Genomic DNA, 14973 nt, shown 5'->3' with positions numbered 1-14973 from the left:
GTAAAGAAAGGTGCACCTTTGAGGTTACTGCCCAGTAAAGAGCTAAAATACAAAATTTTAGTTTTCTGACAGTGTTATCAAAAAAACAAAAACAAAAAAAAAACACTTATTAAATGTTTAAAACACATGACTTTCAAATATAATGTTAAGTAAGTATAATTACTGATTTTATTCTTTTAATAATTTAAAAGCTCAATTTAGTTTAGAGGTATCAGTATCGGTATTGGTATCAACGATACTTGGCTTGAAAATATCGGTATCGCCCTGGTGAAAAAACCAGCATATGCTGGTAGGTATGTTTTGATGCTGGAATGCTGGTTAGGTAGGTTTTGATGCTGGTTTAAGCTGGTCCTTTGCTGGTTTTTGCTGGTCATGTTGCTGGTCAAGGACCAGCATGAACCAGCAAAGGACCAGCATAAACCAGCAAAGGACCAGCTTAAACCAGCATCAAAACATACCTACCAGCATATGCTGTTTTTTTCACCAGGGCGGATTGAAAATAAAATACGAGGTATCGCCCATCCCTACTGTCCATATTTGGCTGCCTCAACCAGCGTAATATAGAGTTGTAGCATGACTCTGCTACATTTAGTGTGGTATTATCTAAGCCATCAAAGTACGTTATAATGAAAATGTGACTGTTAAATGTAAAATGTTAAACTAGGGTGTATTGATGTGTAACTGAGAACAGTGAATTAAATCTGTGCTGTGAACTAAAAACTGCTGTTACATGTAGGTCAGGTCTTTTGTCTTACGTTGCAACCACGTTTATTTCAGCATGACGATGTAAGATGGCAAGCTATCCCAGCAAGATGAACTGTAATGACTGTTGTGAGAGTTAAGTTCCAACCAACACCCGAGGAATTGGGTAGGAAAGTTATGGTTGCCTAGGTTTCTTAAACTAAATTGACCTGTGTTTTAAGAGACTTTTCAAGAGTAACGTTATTTGTATCATTATTTGTATTTGTATTTTATTTTATCTGACGAATCGTTTTTTTGTCACTTTGGAATGGTTGAGTTGAATCATTCCTCCACGATACAAATGATTTTTGGATTCCTCGAACTGAATCTTTTGAGTCGAATCTTTTTGAACATTTCAAACGAACTTCCTGAATTGAACTTATTGGACTGAACCTTCCAAACGAATCTTTTGAACTGAGTTTTGAGCTGCTTTCTCCTGAACGGTTTATTTGGCCTTGTGTTCAACACCAAGGAGTTATTTTTGAATGTGATTGAGTGAACTGTCAAAATTAGTAATTGTGAACATTGTAAATGTTTATGGCGATATCATAAGTATTCTATAGTTGTATTCTAGGAAATGTGCATAGCCTAGACTAGAGGGTGCACCCTACTGAACAAACAGACAACTTTTTAAATTGTTTCAGTTAATTTCATTGGAGTTGAAAATTAATGCAAATGTGATTTGATATTGAACAAAGAAAATTGTGACATTGTTTGATAAGCATTTAATATTTTCATTCAAAAAACATATTGCAAAACTAGTACAAGAATTTATTTCGACTCCAACATTGTTTTTCTAATTACATGTCCATAGTTGAATTTACTGGTCTAAGGTTAATATTAGCAGCAAATGGGTATTATTTAAAATGTGCTATACACATGGTTACAATAAAGTGAACATGAAAATACAAATTTGAGATACTTTTTATTTGCAATAAAATGTGTGTGTTTGGGGGGTGGGAACATATATATGCTTTAAAATCTTTAAGCATAAGTAAATGCATTAATACATTTTTATTGTTCTCATGCTTAGTGTAACTTCTAATCGTAGCAAGACTGAACCTAGCTAATATGTTTCTGTTGGGAAATGATAAACAAATCAAAATGAAACTGGGTTGTACGCCATGTGTGCACTTCTTATCTGACGCTACAGATGGAAAAGGAAAAGACGACTACTTTAATAAAAGACTCCTCATCTCCAACCCTGATTTCCTGTCTCTTCATTCTTACACAAATATACAAAACAGATGAAAGTTAACGGATGAGTGTTACCGATGATACCGGATGCTGTGCATGCCACGTCATTAAAAGAAGTTGTACTTCCAGAGCAGGGCCCTTATCAACTCGCCGTTGTGCGATATGGATTCTAAAGCATTAAGGATGGGAACCCAGTTATTCAGGTAAATATAAATAGTACTTTTTCTGAAAAGTCAGTGTAACAATAGATTCTTACAATGTATCCTACATAATAAGCTAGAGCTGTACATTTTTAAAGATTCTGCATATTTGCTTAGGTCATGCCGAACCGTGTGTGTTTAGCATGCTATGTTCCGGGAGTTTGGTTTATATTGAAAACAAGTAAAAAGTGCAGTTAATGAAATCAAACTAAAGTCAAACAATCATTTCAATTCGGAAGCAGATAAAGATTCAGGGAAAGCTTATACTGACATTTATTATTTACACTTAAAAATGTCTCAAAGTCTGCACCCCATAGTTTGATTCCTCTGAAAGGTATTAACACTGACCCTTTCTTTTCATAGCAATGATGTGTTTTCATAAAAGGAGCAAGAGTGTGGCCAGCTTTTGAAAACAGGTATTGTCACATCAAAATTTTAGCTTTTACAGATTTAACTTAACTTACAATCTTACATTAACTGATGTTTTGTTATTATACCAATCTATCGAAGTTCTAAAGGAAAATACTAATATATATAGAAGGAGCACATTGTCTTTCAAACAAATACTAAACACCTTCATTGTAACATAATACTGAAATAATGCAATAGGTGTGATATGCAACCCTAATGAACATAACCGATAAGAAAAAACTAAGAATAAACTGTTATTTACATTAAAAAAAACATCAAATGTGAAACGTAACACAGGGAATTCTGGGAATGTCAATTTATGGGTTTACACATTACAGTTTTTCACTGTATATAGCAACTGAACTTACTGTTAATCAGTTAACAGTTTTTTTTTTATTGTAGCATTTTTACACTCTTTTACTGTTAAAATCATGATAATTTTTATTGTAAATATATAAAATTAGTACATTAAATATTAACTAATGCTTAATTTTCTAACACAGCTGAAGATCTGAAAAGGCAGAAAATCCTGAGGTATGAAAAAGTTATGCTTACAGTGCCTTGCGTATGTATTCATACCCCTTCATTTTTTTTTTCACGTTTCATTATGTTGAAGTCTTTTGTTAAACTGCTTTAAATTACTTTTTCTCCCCCAGGTCAATCTACACTCCATACACCATAATGACAAAGCACAAAACAGATTTGTGACAACTCTGCAAATTTATTAAAATTAAAAAACTGAAATAAGTGCATTGCATAAGTATTCATACCCTTAATAGTACCCTTAAGTACTTAGCTGAAGCACCTCTACATACAGCCTTAAGTCTTTTAGTGTATGATGCGACAAATTTTTGCACCTCTGCGTTTGGTAATTATCTCCTATACTTCTTCTCACTTCACCTCTCAAGCTCTGTCAGCTTGGATGGGGGCTGGCAAACATTTTCAGGTTTCTCCAGAAATATTTGATTGGGTTCAAACCCAGGCTGTGGCTGGGCCACTCAGGGACATTCACAGAGTTGTCTATAAGCCACTCTTGCTGAGTGCTTGGTTTTTGCTCTGATATGCATTTTCAGCTGCTAGACCTTTTATTGAGAGGTGTGTGCCTTTCCAAATCATACTCATTCAAATGATTTTGCCACAGGTTAATTTCACTCAAAGTGTAGTAACATCTACAAGTGATATGAGTGCTCCTGAGCAAAATTTCAAGTGTCCCAGAAAAGGATATGAACACTTATGCAGTGGAATCATTTTAGTTTATTAATTCTAAAAAAATTGTCAGGTTTTATGATCTAGACCTGTGAGTCTCTCCTGGCTCTTCGGTCCTTCGCCCTAGCTCTCACTAGGCAGAGACTTGGATTCTGGTGGCGTGGGCATCTCGTTCCCATAGCGTTTCGACGCTATGGGAACGTATGTAACCCTGGTTCCCCGAGGGAACGAGACGGCGCGTCTCGGGTCCATCCTCCTGCATCCCTGCGAACGCTGCTTCTCTTGAAGCTAATGTTGGTTCCGGCGCACATGCTTTTAAGCTTCCTGGTCAGTGACGTCACCCGCCTGTGACGTCTCGCTCTTCCATTGGATGATTACACATGTGATTCAGAGCGCGGTCACGCTGAAGGCGTTCCCATAGCATTTCGACGTGTTGTCTCGTTCCCTTGGGCAACCAGGGTTACATACATGTGGGGGAAAAAGTAATCTAAAGCAATTTAACATCAGGCTGCAACCAGGGCTGTGGTAACCATTGAGTTAGGTGTGGCTGAAGCCCCGGGGCCCGAGCAAGGAGGGGGCCCGTGATTGCTGTGGAGTAGATTGACAGGCATGGGTAGCGCTGATCGCCAAAGCCTCACAACGCCCCCCACATATTAGCGCTATTAGGAGCTTTTCCCGCATTCCAACCCCGCATTCACCTCTCTTCACTTCCTTTTGGCATAATCTGAAAATAGCCTACGCAATAGAACAATCTTCCATAAGTAAAAATTTTAACTTTTTTAACTTTCGCACCTGCTTGAACAGCTCGGCCCTTCTCCGACAGCTTATCAGAATTCTCAGCCCGAGTCCGACCTGAGCCCGTCTTTTTTCCCCTCTTCTCCCAAAACCCTGGTGAAAAAACCAGCATATGCTGGTAGGTGTGTTTTGATGCTGGGTTGCTGGTTAGGTATGTTTTGATGCTGGTTTAAGCTGGTCCTTTGCTGGTTTATGCTGGTCCTTTGCCGGTTTTTGCTGGTCATGTTGCTGGTCAAGGACCAGCATAAACCAGCAAATGACCAGCTTAAACCAGCATCAAAACATACCTAACCAGCATCCAAGCCATCAAAACATACCTACCAGCATATGCTGTTTTTTTACCAGGGAATTCAGCTATTAAAATGGTTTAGTTTTAATGTAATGGCAAGGTGATTATATTTCGTTTCGTTTTTATCAAGTTAATTTAGAAAAACGTTTAAAGCAATTTTTATTCGTTAAATGTAAGTTTTTTTTTTTTTTTAAAGTAACGACCATCACGACTTGCCTAAAATAAAATCAATGGATATAAAACAGTTCAAGTATAAAACAATGTTATAATCTTTAAACCTAGATAAATGTGTGCTATTAGGCGCATCTCCAATCATTTGTGCGGAGAGTGAAAGCTGAAGCGAAAACAAAAACTTTTTCATTACGTAATCTGCAAGGAAGATTTTCTCTCTAAAGGCACGTCCAAAGAGGAGACAGCGAGTCAGGATCGGCAACTTCATCCTTGTGACACTGAAAAACAAAAATAAATAATTTAAAAAATCTCTTTTTTTCATTTAATGAGGCCCTGGCTGCAACATCTGCAAGGCACTGTATATAGTCATTTTTATATTATTACCTGTGCTAAAATGTGTCTGTTTGCCTTTGTAGTCCTGAAAATCTGCCCAAGGACTCAATCGACACCATCTCTTTGAATGCTGGTGGTCATTTTGGGTCATTCAAGTTTACAAACACATGTGTAGCTGATTCACTCCTAATGGCCTTTTATTTTTGCAGTATCCAGCATGACCATATTGCCTCTCTTTTCGATTATTTTGAAAAGCTTAGAGCACCTATGGTCTTCTTAAGAGCTGGAATGTACAATGAGGCCAAAGCATCTTGGCTGTTGGGGGGACATAGTTGTCACACATTTAAAGTGACCAAAGGTAATGCTGAAAACAAAATGTGGGAAATAGATGCTTGGAGTGAGCCAAAGGATCACTTACACATGTTTAGTGATCTTGTTTTGCCCAATTGTGACAGCACTCCAATTTCTCAAGAAGTGATCAAGAAGACACTTGGGTAATTTCTTTTGAAGCTCATGATTTGTTCTTTGTAAAGATTTGTAAACTTTTGTACAATGCTTTTGGGAAACACAGCCCTGGTCTGTAAAGTGTAATGCTATGCTAATGCTTAAATTAGTATAAAGATTATAAAGTCAGATAATGCAAAATTACAGATTATAACATGGACCTTTCTGTTGATCCAAATATGTCCAGAGGTACATCATTTAGCATTGTTCTGCACTCTACCCCAGAAAATTTGAACATCTTGGCAAAGCACACGCCTTGGGTTTGAGCAGTCTCACCGCTTCACTCATTCTGGTTGACATACATCAGCCCATGGATACAGCTCCACCACTGTATGTTGATGATGATTACCGTAACAGGTAAAGGCAACATACAGCAGTTCTTAAACTTATTAGAATAAGTGCCACCTCTGATCAAATCAAACAATCCAAGTACCACCTTGAACCCTCCTAAAGTAATAGAGAATCATACTTCTATATAGCCAAAAGTACTTTGTAAATATATTAATTAACAAACAAAAACATCACAAAGACAAAAGGAGCCAGTTGAATATACAGCCGATATACAATTCTATTGGCTCCTTTTTTGATGTTTGTGAATTTTTACAAAGATTGCTTACCATACTTTCATGACCATTTTATTTCTGTTGTGAAATTTGATTAATTTGTTAATTGGTCTTGATGAACTTTCTTTAAGGACCTTTGAACTCCAATTTATGCTGGTGACAAAGACATCCAGTCCTTCTCACATGGTTGTGGGCCTAAACCTCTTTGATCGTTGGGTTCTCTATGATGCTGAGAACCAATCCTATGAGGATTTTAGCCCCACCAAAGCTGATTTTAAAGGAGCTGCCACCATCCATTTCGCCGGCTATGTTGATGTAAAATCACAAAGACGGTATGTTTGTATTTATGTATTTATAATTTGTGTGCAATGTTTTACAATTCATAGTTTCCATGACTTCATATTTTCACTATTTTTTCATTTTATCAGTTTTTCATTTAATGTAATGTAAAATTAGATGGGTAAAGGTTGTGAACAAACTTTGCTTGAGTAAGCCTAGCCTAAAAGGTATAGATAGATAGAGACAGACAGATTAATAGACTGATATATAAACTGATAGTAAGTATTACTGTTGCCACATATTCTGTATGTTTCTTGTACTGTAATAATCTGTGTGTAAGTTATGAAGGAAATTTTGACAATTGCCTGGGCATTCCATTCCATTTATCAGTCATTTTGGAATAAATATATTGCATTTAATTGTTAATAAATATATTCTAGTAACAATTTAGAAAATTGATACCAAACATAAATCTTTCATCATTTTTTTTTTTTTTGTGTGTGTGTGTGTGTCAGTTCTACTGTGGGCGAGAATTTTCAGAAACTTTCAGATTCTGGTCTCATTGAGGGTGAGGAGTCTGTTTACGTTTTCATGCAACCATCTCCAGTCATCCAGATGAGATATTATGACATTATATTGAATTGTCATTTCAGAGGTTTTGTCATGTTTTCATTTGATTTATCTTGTTAGAGTATGTGGCTCTATACACATACGAGAGTCCAGAGTCAGATGAACTGGCGTTTTGTGCAGAGGATGTTGTCCTGGTAACAGAGAAGGAAGGAGAATGGTGGAGAGGGTGCATCGGTGACCAGTCTGGCCTCTTCCCGTCCAACTACGTTAAACCCAAAGAGCCTGATGTATGCATATTTAGAAAATTGTACATTATTATTTATACTTGCCTTACGAATGTGACTTGTTGTTTTCTTTTACATTACCTAATGCTGTCATTTTATGTTGATGTGTACTTTAATAACAATGTGCTCACTGTGTTTTCATTTTAGACTGCCAATCCTGGAGTTCCCGGTAAAAAGCCAGGTGAGATTTGGGAGCAACATACCATCACACTTAAGAAGAATTCAAGGTTGGTTGTTTCAGACATTCATTTGCATAAATTAATTTGTATTCTCATTGGTCTTCAGAGATTGCTCAGGTGACTACGGCCAGTGATGCCACAACACCAGAACAACTGAGTCTGACACCTGGTCAGCTGATCGTGGTGCTGCATAAGAACTCAAACAGCTGGTGGCTGGGTGAACTACAGGTCAGTATTTGCGTATAGTGCATATAAATACATATTAAAATGTTTGGTAACACTTTACTATAGGGACCGATTCTCACTATTTCTCATTCACACAGCAGCAGAATACGGTTGTCAGGCCTGAGTCCTTAATATGGTTAAGTATGGTTATTTACAGGTGTGACAACCACATTCTATAACCAAACTCACACCCATAAACTTTCAGGACTCTTGGAACACACGCCCTGTGTGAACGGAACAGGACTGGACAACTGGTTGTCTGTCACGTCATACAGTGCAAGAGAGCTGTTCTGCCGCAAACGCGTGTCTACCGTGTGTTGTGTGCTTTCATGTGTGGTTTCTTACAGTGATGGAGAAATGAGCTGTGTGTCTTTCATCTGAAAGTTTTACATCCAGTCTCCACTGGAGCCACCCCCGACAGTTTTGTGTTCTGTGCGTGGCTCAAATGCTCCACTCTCCACCCAAATATAAAAGCTGCTGTCGGTTAAAGAATGTTTGATGAACGAACTCGCGGCTCGATAGAACTCTTGTCGCATCAGAAACTGAAAAAACTTTCAGTTTTATGGACGTTGCCATCTTTGATATATTACTTTGGTCACTGTTGCTATGTTACTAGTGAGGAATGCGGACTTGACTCCCATTGCATGTTCATACAGATAGTATTCAAAATGCTTCTGTAGGCTCCTGTGTGCACACAACATTTCGAGACTCACACCTGTAAGTAAATGTGGTTGTCAATCCCAAAAACGTTCACACTGTCAGTTTTTGGGATTGACAACTGCATTTACTGCATTATCAGCAGTTTTATATTTGGGTGGAGAGAGCATTTGAGTTGCACACAGAACACAAAATGGTTGGAAGCAGCTCCGGTGGATACTGGATATAACTTTCAGATAATACACGGCTCATTTCTGTTACTGTAAGTTATTTAAACCACACATGAAAGCACGCAATGCAAGTTAGATGCGTGTTTGTGTGGCAGAGCGGCTCTACCGCACTGAATGACATGACGGACAACTAACGTTAGTTGTCCAGTCCTGTTCCATTCACACAGCGTGAGTGTTCCAAGAATGCGTCTTGAAAATTTCCTTTGCTGCTGCATGAACGTGGCCAGTGTGAACGTAGCCCTAGTTGCTTATTAGCATGCCTATTATTAACATATTGGCTGTTTATTAGTGCTTATAAAGCACATATTCTGTATGACCATATTTGCATACTTCAGCTAAGGAAAGAGGCTTGTACTAGAAATGCAAACAGTAAAATTTTGTATTTGTACAGGAAACAGGTGTGTGTGAGATCAGAAAGACTTGTTTTTGGCTTATTTAGTAATCAAATGTTACACCTATCTATATTGCAAAAAGTATAGTGTACCACCCCTATTAGTCAAACACACACACATACATATATATGAGCCCCCCTAAAATAAAAATCCTAGAATCGCCCCTGATAGACAGATAGATAGACAGATAGATAAACATTAAGTGACAATATCATAGCTTAGCATGAAAACAATAGAATTCAATGGTAAGTCACCAGCTTTTAAAAAACAAATAACGTGTGTGTTTGTAGGCACGGGGTAAAAAGCGTAAAAAGGGCTGGTTCCACTCCTCTCGTGTCAGATTACTGGAGGCCAATAGTGGCAAAATAACTCCTGCATCTCAACCACGTAAGACACACACACACACACACCTTTATTCTTGCTCTTTTGTACTGTATGTGGTTGTATGTGTTGTTTTCCCTCATCTGTTCCATTCTGCTCCATCAAATCGCTGATGAGTGCATGTGCATGTGTGGGTTGTCTTGCATATATAGTATGTGTGTGTGTAGGGTGTGCTGATCTGCTCAGTTTAGACTCCATGTGCACTGAGGAAAGGAAGAGGCAAAGCTACATCCATGAGCTCATTCAGACAGAGGAGTCCTATCTGAAGGACCTGGAATTGGCACTAGAGGTGAACCAATAGCCGTTTCCACAATTTATTATATGTATGCTTTTAGAAAGTAATGCTGTTTGTTTGGACTCTAAGTAACAAATATATATGTGTGTGGAAATTCAGGAGTTCCATAAGCCAATGGCAGAGTCAGGGAGGCTGACGGAGGCTGAGATGAGCATGATCTTTGTGAACTGGCGGGAACTGATCATGTGCAGCACCAAACTCCTAAAGTGAGTCAACACTGACTGCTAGAGTCTGTCTGTGCAATTGCAAGTGCCATCTAGTGGATGTTCAGTGTCTGGTGTGAATTTTGTAGTCCAATATTAATTTACCTTCCACTTCTATTTGATGTTTACATGATTAGTGTGTTTAAGGATTCTGGAAACCATTTACTTTACACTTAAGACCATCCACTAGCAACCAATGGATATAAAAAAAGAGAAATTAAAAAATAAATAAAGAAATTAAATATATAAACAGATTTGTTCAAGGTACTACAAGATAACTGAATTGTAATTATTATTCGTATAAGTGTGAATGATAAAATTAAAACCTTTTTAAATTTCTATATATTTTAATGGTTCGTACATTTTATGTATGCCAATGATTTATTTTATTCCCTGTTTTCCAATTTAATACAATTCATTTTATATACAAGTTTATACATAACAAATACACAAAATGTACACACAAAAATAGTTGCTTAAAACATTATTACAATCCAGCATGTTACTAGCATGTTTCTAGCATGACTAGCATGTGACCAGCATGTTTCTAGCATGATTAACACGTTCATGTTTTAACGTGATGTAACATGTTGCTAACATGAGTGAAAAAAAATCCAGCATCCAGCATGTTACTAGCATGATTATGAAGTTACTAGCATGTTGGTAGCATGCAGGGCTCTCAAGTTTTAGAAAAAGTTTGGAGTGAGATTATATCCGTTAGGAGAGGAGCCACTCAAAGATTTGCAGCAGTGGCCCCTCAGTCCCACGCAAGTTAATTTTTACTTATTGTTCATAATTGATCAGCACAAAATAGAAACTATAACAACTGGGAAGTTTGATTAAAGTCAAATTCATAAAATTTCAAAAATACAAATGTATCAAAAATAAAAAGAAATTTGGCCCCAAATGAGCCAATGACCAGCAGTGCTCAATATACATACTGTAGGCCCACACATACAGTAAGATTGCAGAACTTGCCCTGAGCATGTATGTCAAGCTGTGTGTGTATGAATGACTTAGCTTATGAATGACATTTTGTATTGCAATTGTTTGTTGCACATATTGATGCCTTGACGACAGTGGTAGGAGCTCAAACTTAATAGAGTAACTGGTTACATGTAATGGAATTACATAATTTAATTACAAAATAATTAGAACTGTTACAGTTACTAGGAAAAAAATATAGTTAAATTACTGTTACTTATGAAAATTACAAATCTGAATATTTTCACTTAGATTTGGTTAATTTCTTTCCCAAATTGCACTGACTGCTCATTGACTGTTTCAGAAGTTTAGCACACAGACACATGGGTTTATGTATATGCCCTTTTTTTTTTTAAGATTAACTGATTTTTCCAAGACATTGTTAGATGCCAGTGTTTCCAGTCATAGCTATGCAAGGATTTGATTATAAAAATGAAATGGCATCATAGCTATTAAACGATATCTTCTGATTTTAAATCTGTATTAACCTAACCTAGGTGCTAAAGTCTGATTTTGTGGTGGCTGTGCTTTAAAATTAAATTATTATAATAATAATAATTCAAGTAATGAAGGATTTTGTAAGTCTGACAATTGTTGAGTGCTACTGTAAGGTCAAACCTGCCTGCTTTAAAAGTTTAAAAGGATTAACAGTTGAAAACAGTTAAAAATTGGAAAACTAAGCAATTTAACTATTTAAAAAGCAATTTAAATAGTTACAAGTATTTGGATGAATTTGTCTGTCTTTTATCAGATTTACCAATTATCCCACATGGCAAAAAAATATATTTTTTGTGGCCAAAATATATTTGAAACATAAGCTAAATATATGTTGCAAACAGTGAAGCTAAATGAAATATATTTTCTGTGGCAAGAAAATGCATTTTTTTGGACTGAAATATACAGAGGTCAAAATATATTTTTTAAATACTTTTTTAAAATATATTTATATGTGGCCAAAAAATACTGGTAGAATATATATTGACGTAAATATATTTTAGCAAATATATTTTTGGGCCTTTTTTTGTATATTTTGAAATATATTTGAAAATATATTTTTTTGCTATATGGGTAAGTTTCTAGTAGCCAATACTTGATTAGAGCTGTTGGAGAGCAAATCATTTAGCAAATTTTGCAAAATTTTCATCCAAGGAACGTAAAAAAAAACAGAAGAAAGGGTTACCTACTGCATTTATTTTGTTAGTTTTTAGTAAATACAAAGGGCATCGTCCACTCCGTGACCGCCTCAACTGCACAAAACGCTTCCACTGGTAGAGAAAGCTATGGACGTTTTTTCATAATATGGAAGTTTTTTAAAAATAAAAGTTTTTTTTCATAAAAATTCTAATTTCTGATATTTGCTGGTAGAGATGGCATTTAACTGTCAAGACAGCTATGAACTCCCCCTGCAAGCCTGTGCCTCGTCCATTAACATTATATAGCGGGACAAGTTATCCCTTACTTCTCAGCGTGAGAAATACAAGGTGTGGCGTGAGAGCGTGTGAACTGGTTGAAATGCGTGTGTCTCACGGTGGATGCGTGACACTTGAGGGTCCTGGTAGCATGATTAGCAAGTTACTAGCATGCTCCTAACATATTTCTAGCATGATTAGCATGTTTCTAGCATGATTAACATGTTATCATGTTTTAACATGTTGCTAACATGAGTCAAAAAAAATCCAGCCTCTTACTAGCATGTTGGTAGCGTGTTTCTAGCATGATTACCCTGCTGAAAATTTGTAATGGTTTTGCTGGTTATAACTGACACTTGTCTTGGTTTTAATGAAAACTGTAATGGACCCTATTGGTCTCTACTGGTAATTGGTCATCTTCTATTGGTGGCTTGTTAAAACCAATAAATCCTAATGGAATATGTCCCAAAAACAGCATGTGACTAGGATGTTTCTAGCATGATTGACATGTTGTTATCATGTTTTTAAATTTTTTTTAACATGAGTAAAACAAATCTAGCAATCCAGTATGTTATTACCATGATTATCAAGTTACTAGCATGTTGCTAGCATGTTTCCAGCATGTTTCATGATTAACATGTTATCATGTTTTTAACGTGATTAGCGTTGTTTTTAATGTGTTGCTAACATGAGTGAAAAATCCAGCAATACAGCTAGCATGATTACCAAGTTACTAGCAAGTTGGTACCATGTGACTAGCATCTTGCTTGATTAACATGTTATTTAACATGTTGCTAACGTGAATGAAAAAAATTGTAAATAAAATAAAACCAAATAAAACCAGCTAATTTAATAGAAAACAGTTTACAATACGGTAAAAAGTATATTTAGTGTATCATTTTTCATTTGTCGCTACACCTTTAGCCAAGTGGAGTGGTCATTAAGTGGCTCACCAATAGATAATTTCTTATTTCCAGTGCATTTTGATTCCTAGACAAACAAAACTAAACGTATTTAGTGTATATAATTTATGTATCTCATACCAGATGATAGATATCCTGTGTGTTTTTCAGAGCTCTACGTGTCCGTAAGAAGATGGCTGGAGAGCGGATGCCGGTGCAGGTGGTGGGTGATATCTTGTCCTCAGAGCTGACTCACATGCAGGCCTACATTCGCTTCTGCAGCTGCCAACTCAATGCTGTGGCTCTGCTGCAACAGAAAACTGACAAATCACCTGACTTCAAACTCTTCCTGAATGTAAATGCAGTTCAATAGTTTCTAATAACAGAAAAATGTTACAGCACACAATACACTTTTTTTCACAGTAAATAATTTTGATCTAGCGTTGTGTTGCTGATTGAAGTGTCCTGAAGCAAAACCAGTTGTTTTACACAGTATTGCACAAGATGGTGCTGTCGATTACTACTCGCTTGTGGAATACTGTGGATAAATTCAATGTTGATAGCTATGGACATTAATTAGACTCTTTTCCTTCTCTTCATTCTGTATTTATCTTCTTTGTAGAAAATTGTCAGTAATAAAGGAATGCCACTCTCCAACTTACTCCTGAAACCCATGCAGAGAATCACACACTACCCACTGCTGATCAAGAACGTATGAGATACTTCTCCTACAGACCTTAACTATGGAAAATTTAGTTAAAGAATTACAAGAGAAATCAAATAAAATTTATATGAAATGAGTGATAGACTGGAGAATTAAATAAAAATTAATAAACCATTTTTAAAATGTAAAAAAATGTATTTTATTTTTTACCTTTCTTAAATTCAGCAATATTCTTTATGATGGTTACTTAACCAAATCATTAATTTGTTTCTGAAATCTGGTGGTGTAGATTCTGGAGAATACCCCTCCAACTCACGCAGATCACGCAAAGCTGCGGGCGGCACTGGAGCAGGCCGAGGAGTTGTGCTCACAGGTGAACGAGAGTGTGAAGGATAAAGAAAACTCTGATCGGCTGGAATGGATCCAGAACCATGTGCTGTGTGATGGAGTCACTGAGGTGAAACACTGAATAAGACCTTTTTGTGCTACATAATGACCTCTAACAGCTAAAATAAGAGCTTTTATTTATGTGTTATGAAAATGTTTTTTGTAATATTCTCATTTTAGAACCTCGTTTTTAACTCTCTGACAAACTATCTGGGCCCTCGAAAACTGCTGCACAGCGGAAAACTACATAAGACCAAGAGCAGCAAGGAGCTTTGGGCCTTCCTTGTTTACTGACTTCCTGCTCCTCACCTACACCTCAAAACAGTTCTCATCTGGGCCTGACAAACTCTTCAATTCCAACTCAAATACACAGTACAAGATGTATAAAACGGTAAAGCAACGTTAATGACTGTTAATGAAGGTGTCTATCAGGAGCTTGTATTAGATTGTTTTGTAACACTGTCTCTCTTATTCTAGCCTGTGTTTCTGAATGAGGTCTTGGTCAAAACGCCCTCTGACCCT

The 14973-nt window shown here is 36.6% G+C and overlaps 1 protein-coding gene across 1 annotated transcript; it reads left to right on the top strand.

The window, feature by feature from the left end:
• Positions 1–6593: 6593 nt before the first annotated feature.
• LOC127183149 (intersectin-2-like) lies at positions 6594–14752 on the top strand. The gene is made up of 12 exons (XM_051138996.1): positions 6594–6742; positions 7205–7257; positions 7380–7546; positions 7691–7724; positions 7829–7950; positions 9517–9613; positions 9775–9896; positions 10002–10108; positions 13572–13755; positions 14023–14112; positions 14354–14521; positions 14632–14752. The coding sequence occupies exons 1-12, from the start codon at positions 6594–6596 to the stop codon at positions 14743–14745; spliced, it is 1407 nt and encodes a 468-aa protein (XP_050994953.1). The 3' UTR covers positions 14746–14752.
• The last annotated feature ends 221 nt before the right edge of the window (positions 14753–14973 follow it).

This window comes from Labeo rohita, chromosome 20 (genome assembly GCF_022985175.1).
Source record: "Labeo rohita strain BAU-BD-2019 chromosome 20, IGBB_LRoh.1.0, whole genome shotgun sequence".
In the NCBI taxonomy this organism is placed as follows: domain Eukaryota; kingdom Metazoa; phylum Chordata; class Actinopteri; order Cypriniformes; family Cyprinidae; genus Labeo; species Labeo rohita.
This window is presented reverse-complemented; position numbering and strand designations above follow the sequence as displayed.